The sequence below is a fragment of the Perognathus longimembris genome, chromosome 11 (assembly GCF_023159225.1).
Source record: "Perognathus longimembris pacificus isolate PPM17 chromosome 11, ASM2315922v1, whole genome shotgun sequence".
Classification (NCBI taxonomy): domain Eukaryota; kingdom Metazoa; phylum Chordata; class Mammalia; order Rodentia; family Heteromyidae; genus Perognathus; species Perognathus longimembris.
In genome coordinates this window covers 54,594,075-54,617,175 of record NC_063171.1, presented here as the reverse complement: position 1 = coordinate 54,617,175, position 23,101 = coordinate 54,594,075, and the positions used below count along the sequence as shown (strand labels likewise).

General features: G+C 39.7%; 1 protein-coding gene across 1 annotated transcript in view; it reads left to right on the top strand.

Moving 5' to 3' along the window:
- The window catches only part of Hsd11b1 (hydroxysteroid 11-beta dehydrogenase 1), a 53,515-nt gene that overhangs the window by 14,411 nt on the left and 16,003 nt on the right, over positions 1-23,101 (top strand). Inside the window, exons 2-5 of the mRNA XM_048357758.1 lie at positions 2,094-2,207; positions 2,989-3,119; positions 4,255-4,366; positions 4,493-4,678. Coding sequence (XP_048213715.1) covers positions 2,120-2,207; positions 2,989-3,119; positions 4,255-4,366; positions 4,493-4,678 — 517 coding nt within the window. The 5' untranslated portion in view covers positions 2,094-2,119. The remainder of the gene's footprint in view (positions 1-2,093; positions 2,208-2,988; positions 3,120-4,254; positions 4,367-4,492; positions 4,679-23,101) is intronic.

The following is a 23,101-nucleotide window of genomic DNA, read 5'->3' as shown; positions in this document are numbered from 1 at the left end:
TATTTCCATAATCATACTAAGACATTATTTAACTTTTCCAGAGGCTTCAGGATGTGTGATAATGTCATTGCTTTGACTGCTAATGGAAGGTATGCTTATGTATTATTGAATTTTAAAAATACTCAGCCTCAATTTCTAATGGATTAATATCAACACATAAAACATGCATGCAAAAGTTCTTCAAGGCGAAGCATGGTGGTTCTTTACTTCTTTTCTTGGTAGACAATAAACTTCCCTATTCTGCCCATCTTTTATTATTTCAGTATCATGATATTTTAAAGCAAAACTCCATCTGACTTCCTATAATTTCACTATTAATAGTGTAGGATTAAGAAAATAAACTTTATACTTTCTTCCTGTAAGGATGAAAATGAAATTTGGTTTGTAATGTGAGTTGGTAGCATAAAGTCTTTTATAAAATTATACAAATGTATCTGGTAGTTCAGACAGTATGTAATCTAATTTTCACTTGGCTTTGATCTTTTTCCTGTGTGTGTCCCCCTTGAGCCTTCAGTTCTAGCTAGCTCTCACTGTTCTCAAATCGTCATTGTTTTCTGGAAGAGAACCTCACAGCTGGGAGCCTTTGTTGACAAATAGTTTCAGCTCCTCTGGGTCTTAAATTATTTTCTGTTACTCTGAATTAAAAATTCACTGAATGTTTCCAGATATTGTACATAGGATCATAATTCAATTCCTCTTAGCTCTGTGTAAATTCCAGTTCTCCCTCCATCCCCAACTTCATCATTCCTCTAAAGAACTTATTCTTCTTGTCACATTTTTAATGTTTCTTCCATGCTCTATTATGAGTAACTTGCAGAAGTGAAGATTTGCTTGGTGACAGGGTAATTGTCACGATTAGGCTAGCGGGTTTTAAGTTGAACAATTTAACAATGGCACATCTTAAATTCCTTCTTTGGAGATTATACCTTAAAGAAACCTTTTTTTATTTATATTATTTTATATGACCAGATGCACATAGGCATTGAGTCTTTGTGCTCCTCTCCTAAGAGTATACCCTACAGAAATCTTAATATAGACATACTGTGGTAGTTATCTCTATATTGTCTCTGATAATAAGTTACTAGGAGATTCTTTATCTTGGCCCTTTTATCATTACTAAATCCATTCTTACCTGGGTCATGGGAATCCATCCCACACTATATTCTTTCCTTCTGCACTGGATCCCTTTATCCCAGCATCTTTTCCATGGTTCTTGTCTCTCCATAGCATTTACATGACCCAGTTTAATAGCTCGTGCTTTTTTTTTTTTTTTTTTGGCACTCATTACTTCTTCTTTATTCCCTGTTAAAGTAATAAGTGTACGTTCCGTTGCACTTGCCTGAGAGTCTTGAAATGGTCTTGGGTTTCCCGCCATCTGGGTTCTGGCTAGATTGTAATTTCCCTTTGATGTTGTAATACATTGCATTGAACTTGAGTGTGAGGCTTATAGGGCTTGTTTTCTTTTACTTATTTTTATCTCCCAAGATGTGCACTTCTTTTTTCCCTTGAGTTTATTTTGCTGTTTTGTGCTGTTATTTTTAATTGCTTCCGACTGGGGGGTGGGGCTGAGAGTGAGATTTGGCTCGAATTTGGCTCTCTTTGCTATTACTCACATTTCTCCAGAAACCCCACATTCTCTTCTCTCTCTCTCTCTCTCTCTCTCTCTCTCTCTCTCTCTCTCTCTCTCTCTCTCTCTCTCTCCCCTCTCTCTCTCTCAACCCCCCCCCCTTTCTCCCTTTGAAAAACCACTTTTGAAAGGCCATTGATCCCTGGCGTAAACGGTGTCAAGACAGAGATGTCGGGGAATAGATGCTCAGGAATCCACTCCTGTACAGTCATGAGCTTGGCCATCTGGAAGTCTCCTCTTGCTCAATGAAATGGAGTAAACATTGTCCATTATGAAATCCACCACGCAGGCTGCCAGGGACGAATGGGATCCCACCCAAAGCCAATCGCTGCTCTGACAGGGAAATTGGCTAGCACTGCCTTGAGACTACTCCAGCCTCCCCCGTCCCTGATGTCACAATTCAGAGGCTGCTGCCTGCCTAGGAGGTTGTGGAAAGCTCAGTAGGTTCTCTCTGTGTGTCCTACAGGACTCCTTGGGCCAGTTCCCTGTCTGATGGCTTTTGTGAACAAATATGTGCTCTCCATCCTGGTGCTCTTCTTGGCCTTCTACTACTACTCTGAAAAGGAAGAATTCAGACCAGGTAAGTACCGATATGTTTAATTTTGGAGGAATAGGTTTAGAAAACACAAGGTTGCAAGAGTGTTCCTAAGGATCAAGATATGTTCATGATCCTTAGTTGTCAAAGGGGAGGAGGCGAGGTGAGGAGAATCTGCACCTTTGTCCTCCATGCTATCCACAAAATATGGGCAGGAGAGGTATGAAGAGCGGTAATCATGCTGCCAAAATCTTGCCAAATAAGCTATGCTTTACTTGGCATCCTTAATGGAAATCAATTTCAAATTGACAAAAATGAAGATAATACTCAAATTCACAATCAACCAAAGAACTGGGTTTAATGGAGAGTCTGGGAGGTAAGAAAAAAAAATGGACCATGGATTAGATGACTAAGTAGAAGTGAGAGAAAACCCCTGGACTCCTACAAACACGTGTCTTTTGATTGCTTTTTAAAATTTCCTTTTCAATTGCGTAAAATTAGATGAGTTCAGAATTGTCTGAAATGCAAGCATTTTAGCTGAACCATGGCCTTTCTGACCTTTTTGTTATGATCACTGCACATGGATATTTTGAGAAACGACAGTGGGAAGGCTTGGGTTTTTGACTAACCAGGCCAAAAACCCACTTTAGAACATGTTTATGAATGACTTGAATTACTTTTCAGTGATTTAAAGTTTAAGACAAAGTGGTCTAGGTTCCTAACCTTTAGAGATGGAAAGTAAAATGAGGCTGCCCATGTCCTGAGAGGAGAAGAAATGTTGCTGCCCCTTCAAGGATGGTTCTCACTTCCTTTTCTGGTTTTCCAGAGATGCTCCAAGGAAAGAAAGTGATTGTGACAGGGGCCAGCAAAGGGATTGGAAGAGAAATGGCTTATCATCTAGCAAGAATGGGGGCCCATGTGGTGGTGACAGCAAGGTCAGAAGAAACTCTACAAAAGGTGAGGCTTCTCTGCCCACTAATGTTCTTATATATACTTACACAGACACAGAACCAGTCTCCCTCTGTCTTTCTATCTGTGTCTCTCTCACTTCCTGTCAATTATATACTTTCATATCCAGGTTTACATATTCATAGGAATATAGAAATATTGATCCCTACACCTCTCTACTGTGTGTATGCCCACACATGCTGTATAGTCATTCTGCTTCACACCTATTCACCAACATTTATCCATGGAGACTTATGTTCAGATACTGAAATTCCAGTACCTACTCATGAATACATGTCTTCACACTCGCATAGACTCTCAAGCAAATATTCTCTCCTAGATTCACAAGTCCACGGATGTTCTAACACTCACAATCCCAGAACTTCGGGCATAATAACAAGTACCCACACCTACAATGCATTCAGGAACATTTATTCACAAACCCCGTAAATTGTGGACTTAAAACCACAGCATAGATATTATTTTATCTGTTTAAACTCCATTATGTTTCCAAACAAAATACTCCAGACAGAAGGCAATGATTATGAAAATACAATTGGAAATCCACACAGACTGACAACTGGGTGCCAGTGACTCATACCTGTAATCCTAGCTACTCAGGAGCATGAGACCTGAGGGTTGCAATTCAAAGCCAGTCCAGGCAGGAAAGTCTGTGAGACACTTATCTCCAATTAACCAAGTGGTAAAGCACTAGCCTGGTACCAGCACACACACACACACACACACACACACACACACACACACACACACACACACACACAGCATTTCTTATCCAAACAGAGCTGTGAGCAAACTCTCATTTCAGCCCCAATGACTCCAAAGGGCACATAGAAGTCTACAAAGCAGGGGACTGGGAATATGGCCCAGTGGTTAAAGTGCTCGCCTCCTATACATGAAGCCCTGGGTTCAATTCCTCAACACCACATGTATAGAAAAAACCGGAAGTGGCGCTGTGGCTCAAGTGGTAGAGTGCTAGCCTTGAGCAAAAAGAAGCCAGGGACAGTGCTCAGGCCCCGAGTTCAAGCCCCAGGACTGGCAAAAAAACAAAAAACAAAAAACAAAAAGAAAAAAATGGAGACGTCTACAAAGCAGGACTGATGCCCTCCGTGTTGTGTGTCTGCAGGTGGTATCCCACTGCCTGGAACTTGGCGCAGCCTCAGCACACTACATTGCTGGCACCATGGAAGACATGACGTTTGCAGAACAATTTGTTGCCAAAGCAGGAAAGCTCATGGGTAAGACTGTTCCTCTGCTTCCCTTCTCTGGACTTTGCCTTTAAAAGTCACCACAAAGAATTTGGTAGGGGGAAGGGAAAGGTACCAACCCCAGATGATTTCCCTCAACATAGCCATCTCTTGCAGGGGGACTAGACATGCTCATCCTCAACCACATCACCAGCTCGACAATGACTCTTTTTCATGACGATATCTCCCATGTGCGGAAAAGCATGGAGGTCAACTTTTTCAGTTATGTGACCCTCACCGTAGCCGCCTTGCCCATGCTGAAGCAGAGCAATGGAAGCATTGCTGTCGTCTCTTCAATGGCTGGTGAGTGGGACAGGGATCTGTGTGGAAGACAGGAGTAAAAAAAAAAAAAATGTGTGGTGAACATAAATATCTATCCATTGGCATCCAGAGAATGGGAACGCAAATCAGTAACCTTAAATAAGCTAAATCCATGAAAGGAGACATTCGATTGTTGTCCTTAATACTGATAACACTGTATAAACTTGAAGCTGAAATGCTCACAGTGATACTAAGCAAAAGATGAGTAGCCAATACATACAGAGAGGCAGATATACCAATAAAAGAAAGACCTGGGTATGTAAACTCAGCGGGGCGTGCATATGGACAGAAAGAGATACTGCTAAGAATGAGTGAGTCATGAAGAAAAAGGAGTCAAAAAAGTAAGTGGGCTACAACATCCCTAAAAGTGACAGTGAGAAAGCAGTCTTTCAGGGTGTCCCTAGGGAAACCTGATAATCTGTGATCAACAGACAATGAAAGGAACACAGAAGAGGCTGCTGGGGTTACTGAGTCTCCTGGCCTTCCAAATGGAGATCTGGTCACAAGAGGTAAACAAGGCTTTGCTTCCTTCATCACCGAAGAGCCATATGTTGATGATGTTAATGGAGACAAAAGTAGATATGAAAATTGAAATGATTTACCAACATTTAATAACTGGCCTAACTAGGACAAAATGAAATGAACAAAATCAATAGTGAAAGAAAAAACAAAGATGGGGATTGGGAATGTGGTTTGAAGGTAGACGACTTGCCTAGCATGCATGATGAAGTCCTGGGTCAGTCCCAAACAATTAAAAAATAAAAAGAATTCATTGGGGGTATTCTCCATTGATGGTCCAATTTAAACAACCAATTAGGTAGGGTAGGAAGGTAGGAAACATGTACAGAGAAATATTCATGAAGAGATCTGTGTAAGGTGATTATTCCTGATAAAGTGGATAATCACCAATTTAAAGTGGAATGTCACCAGTGGGGGGAAAAAAAAGTCAGAGAGTTTCTAGCTTGGGAGATTCTTTGGCCTATTTCATCATGCATCCAGGAGGAAAGTTCTACATAACTCTGTTGATGAATCAGAACGATGTGGTTGAACGATCCAAACAGCACATCAGAATCTGCTATCTAAATGTAGTCCCTAGCAATGTAAAAAAAAAAAAAAAAAATGACCTAGAAGACTTTAAAGAATGAAGTTCTTTGCAAATAGCACTTCTTACTGAAAGTACTAACACCATCCATGCGGTAAAGAGTTCCCAGCACAGTGACTTCATAAAGGGGTAGTGTGTTTTTTGCTACCCGCCAAACAGAGTGATTGATATGCATCCCTGTGCTTCCCAGCCAACACAGATGCCTCACCCCCCGCCCCCGGCTCCCCAGCCACAGATTCTCTGCACTGAAAGGAAGGGAGAGCTTCCAGATGCATACTGAGTGGGAGGGTGCTGGGCACATCCCCAACCCATCCAGGGCATTGGCCCAAACCCTCACAGTCGTGGCGTAAGTGGCTTTAATGATTTCGGTTGATTAAATATTACATGTACTCTAGGCAAAGGATGTTTCCCTTTCTGTTGGAGAATTTAACTTTTATAACATATTCAATCTACATGTAGTTGGAAAGAATAAGAATTCTTGTTGAAGCCCAAATGCCTAATAAAAATTTGATAATGGCTGGGACTGTGGCTTAGTGATAGAGTGCTTGCCTAGCATGCATGAAGCCCTGGCTTTGATTCCTCAGTACCACATAAACACTAAAAGCCAGAAGTGGCACTGTGGCTCAAGTGGTAGAGTGCTAGCCTTGAAAGAGAGAGAGAGTGAGACAGAGAGACAGAGACACACAGAGAGAGAAAAGAAAATTAATAACTTTAGTTTCCCATATGTCATCTACAGCTATGACATGACACTTGGTCATTTCCATGAGCTCTGGGACATGGAAATTTAGGTAGATTACTATCCCTGGTACCTGTTGTCAGTATAACTTAGAGTTCAGCCCTTTTTCTTTGAAGCATGTCTGTGAACTTGCAAAATATAGGCACATTGCATTCTCTTCCTAACTAAAGAATAATTCTGTGTTCCATGGTGTATTCTTTTAAACAGTCAGTGAACATGTTCATTAATCCTGCCTTCTTAAAACCTGAACTCTACTAACACACAGGATATTAAATATTAACTAATGTCAGCAAAAGAGTATTGGGATGGCATTTAATCATTTCTTCTAGGGAATGAATCAAGTTTTTAAGGAAGTTACAGTGGCCATTATTATTCTCAATGCATTTTCAGGTGTTGCATTAATTAAATGAAAATTATATATTCTTTAAAGGTTCCGCTATTTCTTTGGTATCAACAGAGGCAAAATAGAGGCTTCTGGCCACCTTCTTATAGTGCATGTCCATCTATAATTCAGCACATTTTTTTTAGCACCTACTGATCAAACTTCTTTTTTTTTTTTTTTTTTTTTTGGCCAGTCCTGGGCCTTGGACTCAGGGCCTGAGCACTGTCCCTGGCTTCTTCCCGCTCAAGGCTAGCACTCTGCCACTTGAGCCACAGCGGCCGCTTCTGGCCGTTTTCTGTATATGTGGTGCTGGGGAATCGAACCTAGGGCCTCGTGTATCCGAGGCAGGCACTCTTGCCACTAGGCTATATCCCCAGCCCTGATCAAACTTCTTGAAAATGTAGTATCCGGTTAGATTGATTAGTCCCCACTCTCTCCATCATGGACTATTAGAACACACTTTAGCTACTATTACAAAAATTCAAGTTTCCAATGCCTCAAGCAAATCTAAATTTCTTTGGCTCCCATGAAACAGCTCAGGGTAGACAGCTCAGGACTGTATTATAGTTCTGTCCCGTAAGGCTATCTAAGAACTCTTCTGTCTCAGAACCACCCTATGGGTTTTCTTCACCTATATGTCCAAGCTGGCGTAATCTTAAATCTATAGTAGCTAGAAAAAAATGGAGAAAGAAAGGTACAACCTGAAATCTGTATTACTCTCTTCTGCTACAGCTGGCTCTACATGTACTGATTATTCAAAGTAGACCTACATCCAAGTAGAAAGAAGGTGTTACACTTCCATAAAAGATATCAGCATTGCTAAACCATTAACCATTTCTTGCACATCACACAGGCCAAGTATCTCAAAAGGCTAGGAGGAAATGCCCTTCAAACTTCCCACATACGCACTATACACACACACACACACACACACACACACACACACACACACACACATTCCCCAGATCCACACTTTCACATTAAAGGTCCATCACAAAAACAAAACATCTTCTGCTACACAGTAGGTACTACATACAGGAGCTATAGAATATAAAGAATGAAAAGAAAATGATAAATAAACTGAGACAGAGATATTAATATTTGACTTCCAAAAAATTACTGGATTGGGCAGAGAACATTTGAAAAGATCTGGAAAAAAATGTTTTAATCTTTAATTAGTGAAAATAAGTCTTGTTAGGTTGAATTGTAGGTAAAGCTGATTCTATTTTTTTTTTTGGTTCCTTGTGTTTGTGAACCCCAAGCCATGGTATGCAATATGGGCTAGACACATGATGGCTGGAACTGAGCATTTAGTGGTCCCCTTTGTGTCCCCTCAGAGAAGTCACGGGCAAGCCTGCCATCCCTCCACCCCTTTCTCCTTTCAAGCCTACCATCCCTCCGCCCCTTTCTCCTTGCAAAATCAACTCATCTCCTTGCCTTAGTCTATTTCAGACTCACCTCAGCCACTTCCTCCATACCTCAGCTATGTTTTGATAGGCTGTTTTTAGAAAACCTACTTCCTCTCTGTTTCATTCTCTTGCTTGAACAGTTACCCTACTACTAATAACAGTAGCAGCAGCAGCAGTAGTAATAAAATGCTAGACAAAGGTGAGTGCAGAGCTAGGGGAATTTTTTTGTATCAAGAAAAATCAAAGATGTATTTCCATGCAAAACTAGACAAAAATAAAGGACTGGTTTCTTTTTATGTCTTTGTCTTTGTTCTGTTCTGTTTTGACTGCCAGTACTGATATTAGAATACAGGGCCTTAGGTTTGCTAGGAAGGTGCTCTACCCCTTGAGCAACCCTCCAGCCTAAGACTTGGTTTCTTTAGTCTTCAAAATGAAAATACAGTAAAAAGAAAGTCAGCTGTTGTCAATAATACTCAGACCTCTTTGAAGCCCCTGCAAGTGTTTTATTTACCTATTAGTTTTTCTCCAAATAAATCTTTTAAAAAATAGATCAACTTTCAAAATATATGTATATACATATATAAATATGTATCTACTATTTTGTCCTATTCAGATGCATTCCTTTCCCTATTTTTCCACATTTTATTACCATCAATTCGTTGTACAAGGTTTCATTTTAATATGTCTGTATATGCATGCAGTGTTCCCTGATCAGACTCACCCCTTTATTACTCTTTTATCCCTCCTCTCCTCTTCCCAAACCAATCTCAATGCCTCCCTTTTCTGATTTACTCATTTGCAGCATTGTTCCATATTTTCTTAACAATGTAATTACACGGTATTTTGAGTTGACTCACCAGAGAAAATATCTCATGAAAATAATGCTTTCATAGGAAACCTCACACCAAGGAATGAAGTGAATTATTGAACTTTAATCTATGTATCATCTGAGGGCTGCCTGTGTGGTCTAAACCAATTTGGAGAATTCAGTACTGTGGGGTTAGAGGAGGAAGGGAGAAAAACAGGTTTCTCATCTCTACATATCAACTAACAGGATTTGGAATATCCATAATGCTGTTTTGTATAAAGACAAGAATTTACAGATGTTAATCTCATAGCTAACTTCAGCTCTGGCACCCACTCCTTCCTGAAAGGTGAGCCGACTTGTCAATGTATGGTTGTATGGTCGTGCCCTGAGGATGTGGTGGGTGGTGGCAAATGTCCAAAATCTAGGCTGTGAAAGGACCTTGGAACTACAGTGGAAAGCAGCAATTTATCCTTCGTTGAAACTGTTCTTATTGTTCTAAGAAAAAGTGTCGTTTTTGCCCTTAAATCTAAATTACCCCAGAAATAATTTTCAAAGGCACTATTTCCAAGATGAGTGGAAGAGGTTACGTATGTGGCGATGGTCATGGTATTGTACTGCTGGAAGGTGGATGGGAAAACATGCAATATGAGCCATATGTGTACAGAGGTACACATTTATAGGACCTGGAAGAATGTAAACAAGAAGTAAGCATCAACATCAAGAGCATACAAATCCCAGGAGTTCTTGCTGTCCAAAATGAAGAGATTATATGTGGGCAAAAACTGAAGCATTTAGACAGAACCTGCTGGATTCTTTTAAGAATTCCATCTTGTATCTGTCCCCCCCCCCAAAAAAAGGGTGTGAGTGAGAGGTGAAAACAGAGAAAGAAACCCTTTAATAAACATAGTTATAATTTAGTTCAGGTTGAGAGAACTAGATAGCTACCCATGACCATGGTCCCAAGATTGTCCCTGAAGAGATTAAGTAGAGCTTTAATTGTAAAGGTACTTTAATTGTTAAACCATAGCTTTCATTCAAGTGTACTTCTGGGATAAAATACCAAGCTTGTATCATCATTTGTGCCTTTATGTTTACTCAGTAAGGTGTCTGACAACCCTTATGATAAGTACATCTTATTTGGAAATAAGTAAATAAAAATAGGTCTTAAGGGAAGAAGTACATAAATGTGCCCCAAGTATATGAATACAGATGCTGTACATTTCCAATTTAGTTTTCCTAACAAAAAGTATAACACATAACAAGATTATATTTAAAAGATAGCATGAAACAAAGACTAAATAATTTTCTCATAGGAGTATAACTAGCCAGACATAGTAAAACATGCCTATAATTCAAGCACTCATAAAGCTGAGCCACAAATATTACTAGTTCAAGGTCACCTTGAGCTATATAGAAAGTTCAAGGACAACCTGAGCTACCATAGGGAAATACTCCCTAAACAAAATAAAACAGAAGATTTTAAATTAAATATAAAATGCAAGAAAAAGCAAGCTTCCTATCAACTTTTAAAGATGTCCCTATGACAAAAAAGGTATACATAGATACATTACTACATTTACCTTCCTCATCTCCGTTCATCCTTCCCATTCCCCCAAGTACCCATCTACACCTCAGAGAAGATATGGTTCCACTTCCTAATGTATCTGTTTTTTTGTTAAAAAGTGTATTTTTCACCATGGTATTTCACACATGCATATACCAAGCTTTGTCAGAATATATCATATAGATGCATTTACTTATATATGAGTGCATACATGTGTATATACATATATGTGTGTAAAATGTGTTGTATATTATAAATATATCATCTACGCTTACATGTGCACTGAAAGGGCCCAGCCATCCATGTACCGAGCGCCTGCCCATGATCGCTTCCGGAGGAGAACAGTGACCTTCCTTGCTTTCTCATGGCTTTTATTAGGCTGTTATCTTTATAGACATTTGTAATTAATAGTAGAAAGGCACACAGAACTTGACCAGGGAACAACAAAAACAATTGTACTGTGCATGCAGCTTAACAATGAAGCCATAAATTAAACTTTCTCATAGGCCATGGGGGAGCTACAAGCTTTTATGGCTCATGGATCATCGCATGTGATAATTGTTGAGACCAGGAACACTCCTGATGTGTCAGTCATTCCTTGAAAAAAACATATCCCACTGTCCAAATATCCTCACCTAAGAAGGTATGTCCACAACTCCCCATACACACACACACACACATACACACACACACACACACACACACACACATTTTGTTTTAATACTTTTTTGTAGGTCATGGCAGAGCTACATGTTTTTCGTGTTTCATGGGTCATCGCGTGTGATAATTGTTAGGACCAGGAACACAGCTGATGTGTCAGCTGAGTCTTGGAAAAACATGTCCCAGAGTTCACTCATCTATGAGTATTTTATGTCTAAAAAATCCACATGAGAGGAATTGTATAGCCTTTATATTTCTGAGAATAGCTTACTTCACTTACTTCATCCATTTTCCTGCAAGTGATCATCCTTTTTTATGCTAAATAATATTCCATTGTTTATATATACAACATTTTCTTGATCCATTCATCAGTTTTTGGACATCTGGGTGGTTTCATAGCTTGGCTGTTATGAACAGTGCTGCAAAGAACATGAATTTGCAGGTGCCCCTATTATAGCCTGACATATTTTGTTGGATAAATCCCCAACCGTGGTATTAATGGATCACAAGGTAGATCAATTTTTAGTTTTCTGAGGAACCTCAATACTGATTTTCATGGCAGTTGCACTAGTTTGCAGTCTGCCCAACACTGAATTAAGGTCCTCTTTTCCCCACTTCCTCTCTGTGTTCTTGATACTGCCATTCTGACTGGAGTGAGATGGAATCTCAGTGTCATTTTTATTTGCCTTTCCTTTACAACAAGAGGTGTTGAGCATTTCTTTATGTATTTAGGTATTGTTTATATTTTTGAGATGTTTCTTTTCCATTCATTTTTCCATTTATTAATTTGGTTATTGATTCTTTGGGTTTTTTTTAAAGCTCCTTATGTATTCTGGTTATTAGACACCCATTATATGTATAGCTGGCAAAGATTTTCTCTCATTCTATAAGCTGTCTTTTTGGCTTCATGACCACATCTTTCTCTGTACAGAAGGTTCTCACCTTGATATGATCTCATTTGTCAACTCTCTTATTTGCTGAGTCCATAGAATTCTGATATTCAGGGCCTTCCTGCCTATGCCAGTAAGTGTTTTCACTATTCTTTCTTGTAGTTTTTCCAAGTTTCAGATCTTAATGTCTTTGATGCATTATGAATTATTATTGGAACAAGGTGAGAGGAGTCCAGTATTCTGTGGTTATCCAGTTTTCCCAGCACCATTTATTGAAGAGGCTTCTCCAACATATTTCTTTTGGCTTTTTTGTCTAAAAATCAGATAGCTGTAGGTATATGGGTTCAGTTCACGGCCTTCTGCTCTGTTCCATTCGTCTTCAGGTCTATTTTCCTGCTGACATTATGCTAGTATTGTTTGTTTGTTTTTCCTGATCCTGTGGCTTGAACTCAGGGCCTGGGTGCTGTCCCCAAGCTTATTGCTCAGGGCTAGTGCTCTACCACCTGAGCCACAGCTCACCTTCCAGCTTTTTCTGAGTAGTTTATTGGAGATAAGAGTCTCAGAGACAGGGCTGGGAATATGGCCTAGTGATAGAGTGCTTGCCTCATATACATGAAGCCCTGGGTTTGATTCCTCAGCACCACATATATAGAAAAAGCCACAAGTGGCGCTGTGGCTCAAGTGGTAGAGTACTAGCCTTGAGCAAAAAGAAGCCAGGAAGAGTGCTCAGACTGAGTTCAAGCCCCAGGACTGGCAAAAAAAAAAAAAAAGGCGGGGGGGAAGGAGTCTCAGAGACGGGCACCAGTACTCACACCTGTAATCCTACCTAATCGGAAGCCTGAGATCTGAGGATCACAGTTCAAAACCAGCCCTGGCAGAAAAGTCCCCATGAGACTCTTTATCTCCAACTAATCATTCAAAAACTGGAGGTGTCCTGTGGCTCAAGTGGTAGAGAGCTACCCTTGAGCACAAAGAGGCTCAGTGCCAGCACTGAATCCCTGAGTTCAAGCCCCACAACCACCACCACCAACAACAACAAAAGTCTCACAGACTTTCTTGCCCTAGATGGCTTCAAACCTTGATCCTCAGATCTCAGCCTACTGAGTAGCTAGGATGACAGGTGTGAGCTACCAACACCTGGCTTACTATGTTCCTTATGTATTCTGGTTATTAGACATTAGATGCTGTATTTATTACTATGGTACTGTAGTGTAATTTGAAGTCTGGAATTGTGACATCTTCAGCATTGCTTTTTTGTTCAAGATTGATTTGCTCTGTTCAGAGATTCTATATGAATTTTAGGGTGGATTTATCTGTCTCTGCAAAGAATGACATTAGGATTTTGATAGGCATTGCATTGAATTTTTAGATCACTTTTGGCTATATAACCCTTTTGATGATATTAATTTTGCCAATCTATAAGCATTTATATAGGTGCTGATAACTGTAAACTCTTCTCTTAGAACTGCTTTTCCTGGTCCTAAAGGTCAAGGTAGGTCCATTTTTTCATTTTCATTGGATTCTAAGAACTTTTGTATCCCTCTCTTAGTTCTTCAATGATCTATTTGTCATTCATCAATGATCTGGATCATCCCGTCTCTATGAATTTGAATATTTTCTGCAGTTTCTTTCAGTTAACACAGGGGGTTATTTCAAATTTCTTGTATTAGCTGAGACTGCTATATATCCTAGAATATGACCTATTTTTGAGAACATTCCATGAGCTACTCAGAATGTATATTGTGTAGCTGAAGGATGAATAAATATTGTGTAGCTGTCTGTCAGGTCTACGGTATCATTCAAACCTAAATTTGCTTTCTTAATTTTTTTGCCTGAATGACTTATTGATTGGTGAAAGTGGAGTAATGAAGACTCCAACTATAATTTGTGTTGGGGTCTATGTGTCATTTAAGTGCAATAGTGTTTGTTTACTAGAGTTGGGCATACCAACATTTGGTGCACAAATGTTAAGAACTGATATGTCTTCTCGATGGAGAGATCCAGTGACTTTTTCTTTTACTCTTCTAACTATTTTAAATTTGAAATCTACTTTTATAGATATGAGGATAGCTATTCCTGACTTGCTTTCAGGGTCCATTTAGTTGGAGGATCTGTTTCTAATCTTTTACCCTAAGCCCAGTGTTCATTTTTTATCAGATAGCTGTATTGGTTGTAGCATTGCCTTTTTATCTGATTCTTCACTGTCTTTTGATTAGAAAATTGAGTGCATTGATACTGTCAAAATGGAAAGGTGTGTAGGAGTTCCTCCCCCCCGCCACTTTTTTCCAGTTTCAATGTTGTACTTTCTTCCAATTTCTCCTGTGCTTGTCTAGTCATCTGGTATGATTTGTTTTCTCCACTTTAAAAAAAGTGTGTGTGTGTGTGTGTGAGTGTGTGTGTGTATGTGTGTGTGTGTGTGTGTACTGGGCCTTGAAATCAGGGCCTGGGCACTGTCCTCTAGCTTGTTGACCTAGGGCTGGCACTCTTCCATTCAGCCACAGCTCCATTTCTGGCTTTTGGGTGGTTAATAAGAGAACAGAGTATCATGTGCTTTTTATCTTCCCAGGCTGCCTTTGAACCACAATTCTCAGATCTCAGACTCCTGAGTATCTAGGATTACAGGCATGCGACACCGCCTCCCAGCTGCTTACTTTTTTATGTTTATAGTCATCTTCTGAGGTTATATTGATCTTCTGTGTTCCGGATGTATTTAAGTTTCTTCCACAGTGCTGGTTTAGTAATAATAAATGGTTTTATACTTCATTTGTCATGGAATATTTTTGTTTGTCCTTTTGTTATGAATGATAGCTCCTCAGGGTAGTGTATTATGGGTTGGCAGTTGTTACCTTTCAGTGTTTGAAATATATCCTTCTAAGCCCTCTATGCTTTTAAGTTTTCTGTTGAGAAATCTCCTAGGGTTCCCTTATAAGTGACATACTTTTTCTCTCTTGCAGTTTTCTGTGTGTTTTTTTTCTTATTTCCTGTGCTTGTTTTAAACATAATGTCATGAAAATATTGTTTTGTAATCTGTTCTGCTAGGTGTTGCATAAGCGTCTTACAGGTAGATGGGCTTCTTTTTCAAGATTTGGGAAGTTTTCCATATTTACTCTGTTGAAGATGTTTCCTATGCATTTAGCTATCACCCCTTCTCCTAACAGAGTCCTGAAGATCTTCAAATTCTTTGCATGTTCTGTTTTTTTCCACTATCTCTACTCTGTCTTCAAGTCCTGAAAGTCTGTCTTCCAGATAATCTACTCTGCTGGAGAGGCTTTCCATTTAACTTTTTAACTCCAGAACCTCTGTTTCTTTTTTTTTAGTGTTTTTATTTTATATATATATATTTTTATTATCAAACTGAATTACAGAGAGGTTACAGTTTCATACATTAGGCATTGGATACATTTCTTGTACTGTTTATTACCTCATCCCTCTGTTTCATTTTTTAAAGGATATTTATTCTCAAGATCCTTTCTCCTGTTTTACACTGACTTTTTGCTGTATTTATATGTATCTTCTTCAATCCTTTTTTGTTTTTTGGTCAGTCATAGAGCTTGAACTCAGGGCCTGGGTGCTAGTGCTCTACCACTTTGAGCCACAGCTCCACTTCTGGTTTTCAAGTGGTTAATTGGAGCTAAGAGTCTTATGGAGTTTTCTGACTGGGCTGGCTTCAAAACACAATCCTCAGATATCAGCCTCCTAAGTAGCTGGGATTACAGGTGTTAGCCACCAGAGTCCCACTCTTCTTTGATTCTTTTAGCTGTTTAACTCTATTCTCTTTCAGCTCATTTAGCTCATTGGCATTCATTTGGCTTTTTATTTGCGTTTTAACTGAGTTCCTTTATTCATTTGATTGTACTCTCTTTGAATTAAGGCAATTGCTTATAAATGTCTTCCTTCATTTTACTGGACCTTATCATCTTTCTTGGAGCTCAGTAAATGAGGTTTCTTCCTCTTCACTGTCATTCTGATCCCTTGCTGTGTAAATGTTAGTTTCTAGAGGTTTTGTATTTCCTTGCTTCCTCATATTTCTTCTATTTCTCTACTGAGATTTATTCATTTGAAGACCATTTTGGTTTGGGTTTTTAGTTTCCTGAGTCATCCCATTGAGTTGTCCTCTATATTCTCAGAGAAGTGAATGTTGGCCGGGTTGATGAGCCATTTTCCACTGCTGGCATTGGGAATGTAGCTCAACTCATAAAATCACTAATTCAAAACACAATCAGATTTTATACACCGTTAAATAGTAACATTATCTACATGATTAATCCTGTTATTTATGCATGGGGCTGCAGTTTTAGTTACTACCATGGACTAGAAAAATAAAAGTACTATTTGTAAGGTTTTGAACTAAGTTATTAAGAGTAAGGAGGGTGAGGGAAGAGCTAGAGAGTAAGGAAGATTGGAAAAAGGAAAATAGAATGTGGTAGCTGGAGGCATTTACTAATGTGCAGGCATATAACTCAGTTATTGGAAAGGGTGCTAATAACAGGGATGGTAAAGGGATAAAAAAGAGTAATGGAGTGAGGAATAGGCAGGTAGAATAAGCCACTATTTAATAAAAAGAGGAAAAAAGAAAGAAAAAGTCATTTTTTCTTCCTTGTTGAGAGTAAGATTGTCAGCCAAGCTCTCTGGATCAGCTCTTCCCAGCTCAGTTCATACTCTAGGACTTTGAACAAGGTAATCCAGCAAGTTAGAGGGAGAGCTCTCTGACTCTCCCCCTCTTTGCCCTGCTCAGATTGTGCTGTGTGCATCCCTGGCAGTACCCCAGGTACAAAACAAATAAGGGGAATTCCCTAGCACTGTTTGTCACTGGCATCTTTTGTTGAAGTGGGAAAGGGTAAGTGCTCTCTGGCTGCTCCAGTCAGCTACCTTTGGGGAACTTCCCTGCTTCATTTAACAGTGACACAAGGGACATCCACGTCCTGGATTGTGTGGGCGTCTCCCCATTGAATAAAGTACACTGAATTACAGAGAAGTTCCAATTAGGCACCATTTTGCTTCTAGCTCGTCACAGGCTTTTGCTTAGGACAGTGAAGTGTCCAGTGATCAGCGACAGCCTGGGTGGGTGGGTAGCATACTCAGACCCACTGGGTCATTGTGGGAAGGAGTCCTAGGAAGAAGTAGATTACAGAAAAGTTCAGCATCACTTTTCCCCAACTCTGATCGGGTAAGGGAAATTTGCCTCTGGTTCTCCAAAGCACCCACCCACTGTAGAATTAGGCATACGTTTCTGATCTCTACCTACTTAGCTGGATTCCTCTCATTGAGTACACACATCCAGGTCTCCCCTTTGTGTTGGGATGGCATAGGGCTCCCTGGTGCCCCATCAGCCTCTTACTACAAAAAGGGACACAAATGCCATTCTATTCATGATTCTGGCATTTCCCCATGCTGGCTTTGTTGTTGTTTGTATAGTTGCACTGTTGCACTGGTTTTCACGCATATGGGTCTCTCCAGGAGGGATATGGAGAAGGGAGAAAACAAAAACAAATACCACCAGACACCGCACAGGTGGCTCACGCCCGCTATTCTACCTACTTAAGAAGCTGAGATCTGAGGATTGCACTTTGAAGCCAGTCTGGGCAGGAAAGTCTATGAAATGCTTATTTCCAAAAAGGAAGATGGAAGTGTAGCTGTGGCTCACATGGTAGAATGCTAGCCTTGAGTAAAAAAGTTCACACACACACACACACACACACACACACGCTACCATAAGAGCAAAAATCCTTCAGTCCTACTGTCACTGCAATAAAGAACTTTGCCTCTCAGGCTCCATCTGACTAGATTTCTTTCTTCTTTCTTGTAGAAGTTTAAGATTCCATCATCTGGATTTCCACTAGTCTCTTACTTTCTGTACTTTTTTTTTTTTTCCATATCGTCACTTAGGCTTTTCTTTCCCTTAAGCCATGTATTGGTCAGCAGGGATACAGGAAAACTAGCTGTCAACAATCTTTTTTTTCCCCCAAGAAGTTAGGGAACACTGTTAAAGTCTATCTAAACATATTGCCTAATTACTCTGGACAAAATGACAAAAGGTGGCCCGCATGATTGGCTCAAACCTATAATACTAGCTACTCATGAGGCAAAGATCAGGGGATCAAGGTCAGAGTAAAAAGATGATTTCAACACTCCATCTCAACCAATAGCTGGGCAACAGAGGAAGCCAAATGACTGGGCTTGTTCACAGTGGCCTGCACCTGTCATCTCCAGCACCAGGAAACAAATAGGAGGAGTACACACTGGGATAGCCTGAGTGTAAAGCTAGACCTTGCCCCGAAAATAACCAGTGCAGAAGGGGGCTGGAGATATCACTCAAGTGGTACAGTGACAGCCTATTGAGCTTGAGACCCTGCGTTTAATCCCCACCACTGCAAAAATGAACAGACCGTCTAGACTGAAGAATCATGTTTCTTTCCCATTTTGTGTGAGTTCCCATCTTACAACTACTTTGCAAAGTTAATGGATTTCAGAACTGACAAGTTGGATGAGCAAGAAGCTATAATCTGAATTTCTTTGTTGACTTGTGAAATGAACATGAGTTGTTCTTGTTGACCATTTTATCCTCTGTACCTACAACAGCACCTAACATGATAAGCCTGGTAACTCAGGAATGAATCTGGAGTTTATTGGCTACTTATACCTTTATCAGGACTAAGGATATAGTTCAGCAGTAGAGTGCTTGCCTGTACTTGTAAAGTGCTGGATTTAGTCACCAATACCACAAGAAAATATCTTTTGTTCTGGAGTGCTTGCCTGTACTTGTAAAGTGCTGGATTTAGTCACCAATACCACAAGAAAATATCTTTTGTCCTGTGAAGTGTTTTTCCACGGCCATGCCCAACTGAAATGTTGGAGAAACTTTACTAACAAAATGTAATGAGTTAATTTCTATACAGGTTCTTGTTGGAAACTCTGAAAAAGAGCATACCTAAGTATTCAAAAATAATTGAAACATAAGCAAATAAATATAAAATTAATCAAGTAAAAGTAAATTTGACATGGTTTGAATATGCAGCTTTAAATGTTTCTTCTTAAACCGAGGAAGATTTCTTTTTTTTTTTAAATCAAAATAAGTATTGCTTGCAAGGTGAAGAGGTTCACTTGGTAAACTTCAAGAACAGGAAGAGCTGGAGAAAGAAAGCATAACTTTACTTCTGACAAATCTCCACAAGCAGACTTATACAAGTGCTTCCCAAATACAGTCCTTCATTCACTTACTCACTTGAAAATATGTATTAAGCATCCATTCTGAGTCAGGTACTGTGCCAGATGGCAGGGCTCTGCCATGGCAAGGTACCTGTCATCGAACCCACATCTCAGCATGAGCCATCATTTATCACTGTTCATTTTAACTGGTTTATCACTATTGATTTTAAAAGTATAGTATTTTTCATTTTTAAGCAATTTTATAATATATACTCATAACCTTAAACACATTCACATTATTCCATCCAGTAAATGTAATGCTACAGATCTATCAAGCAATAATCATCAGTTCTGTCATAAATGTATGCATAAAAACATTTGTCATAGGATGTTTTTGAATGTATTAGTGACCCTATAAGCAGGAATACCATGCTAAAGATACAGCTAAAGTTGGCCATCCTAGCCAACTAAAGGACAGACTCAATTAATATATGGCTTAATTGATCTTAATATATGAATTTTTTGCAGTTAAATTATTTTCATTAATGAGCTTATTTTTCTTATGTGCACAAAGGGAAAGATAAAGAATATATCACTTAGTAAATTAAATATATATATGAATTTTAAATTATTTTTATCAAGCATTTGTGCAGTACAGGAACTCACACATAATAAGCATTTAAAAAATAAGTCCTAGGGGCTGGGGATATGGCCTAGTGGCAAGAGAGCTTGCCTTGTATACATGAGGCCCTGGGTTCGATTCCCCAGCACCACATATACAGAAAACGGCCAGAAGTGGCGCTGTGGCTCAAGTGGCAGAGTGCTAGCCTTGAGCAAAAGGAAGCTAGGGACAGTGCTCAGGCCCTGAGTTCAAGGCCCAGGACTGGCAAAAAAAAAAAAAAAAAGTCCTTTATTTCTAGCATTAGAAAATTTATCTTTCCCTATATTCTCTAAACAAATGCTGAACAACATTTGAGGAATGTTATTTGGAAGGAGTGCCAACTCACCAGTCCACTTGGGGAACAGGACCCTCTCAGTCTACTCTAGAGACACAGGGTAGACAGCAGGCTTCTCGGGAACTGTAACAAAGAAGCATCCAGGAAATGAGGCCTCCCCAGGGCCTCCCAGGGATGACACTGCTGTACCTTCTGCTCCCACCAATTCTTCTCCCCTTGCTTCTCTCTCTACTATCCTCTGCATCATTCGGTGCATAATTCAACCTGGATTCCACAGTCCCCTTCTTAGCATGAGAGCTCTCAACATATTTTAGGCTTCTGCCTCACTGACAACTGTTACTGTCTCTCAATCTCTCAACTCCACATCCTCCCCAAAGAAGAAATATCTAATTGGTCCAGCCGAATTAATATAAATCAATCCCTCCAAGCACTAGGGAGGTTCATCATCTGGTCAGGTCTAATCAGCTGAGGTCATGGGAAAGACAATGTTAGAATAGAAATAAGGTAGATAATGCTAAACCACTTGCATATCTTGCCCTAAAAATTGCTTTTGTTAGCCACAGTTAATATCTTCAAATCATCCAAATTAGGAACAACAACAACAAGAAAATCCAAGTTAATCATGGTAACATTCCTTGGTAAATACAGAATCCGAGCAAAGGGGGGTTCATGGTTAAAATTTGTTCCAATTATTATAAAATGTACATTTATCCAGTCTCCTGACAAAGAAGGAATGACATATATTACAATCAGGTTGGCAATGGTTGTGGCATAGGCTGTCATAACTTGTGTATACAACATAGGCATTGCTCTTTACATTGTTATCACTTCAGTTGAGTTGTATGCCTATTGGTAAAACATAACTACTTGATATAACATTTTAGAAATTACACCTAAATGTGACTGCTTACATGAAGAGAGATGCATAACCAACTGGCATAGTGTGTGTGTATGTGTGTGTGTGCGTGTGTGTGTGTATATGTGTGAACCCAGGGTCTTGAACTTGCTAGGCAAATATAAATTTAATGTTGCTGAATCAAATTTAAATAGGAATGATCCAAATCTCATATGCCTAAGCCAAGAGCTCTGTGGTAACAGAGAAAGAAAAATGCCCAGCCGCAGATGAAATTCTGTTATACTGTGTTAGTAAGAATATGAAAACACATTTCCAATCACAGCATCAACAAAACAACTAAAGCCAAAATAAAATCCCAAGTCCCCTGAAATATATATAAAAATTCAATATAGCAATTATATTAGCTCATATAATTAACCTATTTTATGCTAATGTTTCCTTGATACTATCTGATAAAATGTCAATAAATTCTTATCAGAAGACCAAGAAAATGCTGCCATCAAAAGTTGTAAAATAGGGGCTGGGAATATGGCCTAGTGGTAAGAGTGCTTGCCTCGCATACATGAAGCCCTGGGTTTGATTCCCCAGCACCACATATATAGAAAATGGCCAGAAGTGGCGCTGTGGCTCTAGTGGCAGAGTGCTAGCCTTGAGCAAAAGGAAGCCAGGGACAGTGCTCAGGCCCTGAGTCCAAGGCCCAGGACTGACACACATAAAAAAAGGCTAAAAGTTGTAAAATAGGCCGCAGGAGGCTGAGATATGAAGGATCACAATTCATGCGAAGCACACAGGGAAATATCTATGAGACTCCACTTCTGAAATAACCAACAAAAACCTGTACTAGTGTAATGGTTCAAGTGATAAAGCACCAACTAAGTGAGCACAAGTCCCTGAGTTCAAATCCCAACACCAGCAAACAAGAAAAAGAGCTGTATCATTTACTTGGAAAACACTCTTTTAAGAAATACTATGCAGGGCTGGGGATATAGCCTAGTGGCAAGAGTGCCTGCCTCGGATACACGAGGCCCTAGGTTCGATTCCCCAGCACCACATATACAGAAAACGGCCAGAAGTGGCGCTGTGGCTCAAGTGGCAGAGTGCTAGCCTTGAGCAAAAAAGAAGCCAGGGACAGTGCTCAGGCCCTGAGTCCAAGGCCCAGGACTGGCCAAAAAAAAAAAAAAGAAAGAAAAGAAATACTATGCACTAAAGGATGATACTGCATGGTGAGAAATTGTTCTAGTTTTAAAGGTGTTTCTCAGTGCAGCAGAATGATGTGTGATTTTTAAACAATGTCTATGTAAGTCTAAAGGAACTCTAAACAAGTTATAAAATACAAATTCCAAGGGATAAGAATCATCCCATCGCTCTACTGGCAGGCTTTTTGTTTCTTGGTACACAGCGTAATGATGTGTCTTACAACTGCTTGGCTCCCAAAGTGGATGAAGTACAGCCTTCCATCGACAGTGAGTAGGCTGTGCCTTCCTGGAAGGCAGACACTCTGTTCATTCATCTTGGACTCCCCCAAGCTAACAAATTTGGCAAAGAGTCAACACATTCTTCTTGAATGAATAGGTAGCAAAATGGCTTGCTAGTGCTTGGATTTCTAATTTCATGACTTGTGTTAGACTGTGATGATGACACATGACCACATTTCTTGATGTTTCTTGATGTTTCGGTGATGGGACTTCTTAATGGAGACACTTCAGCCTTTCGGGGTGGGACAGTTCTTCATCATATAGAACTGTACAGTGTATTGTAGACCATTCAGTGTCCTTAGTACTGAATAAGTCAATCTAGAAGCCATTCCAGGGGAATGAAGGAGGGAGCTATATCTTCACGGAGGAAAGACATGGCAGCACAGTTTGGCAGATGTGAGCAGGATGGGCCAGGACTGTC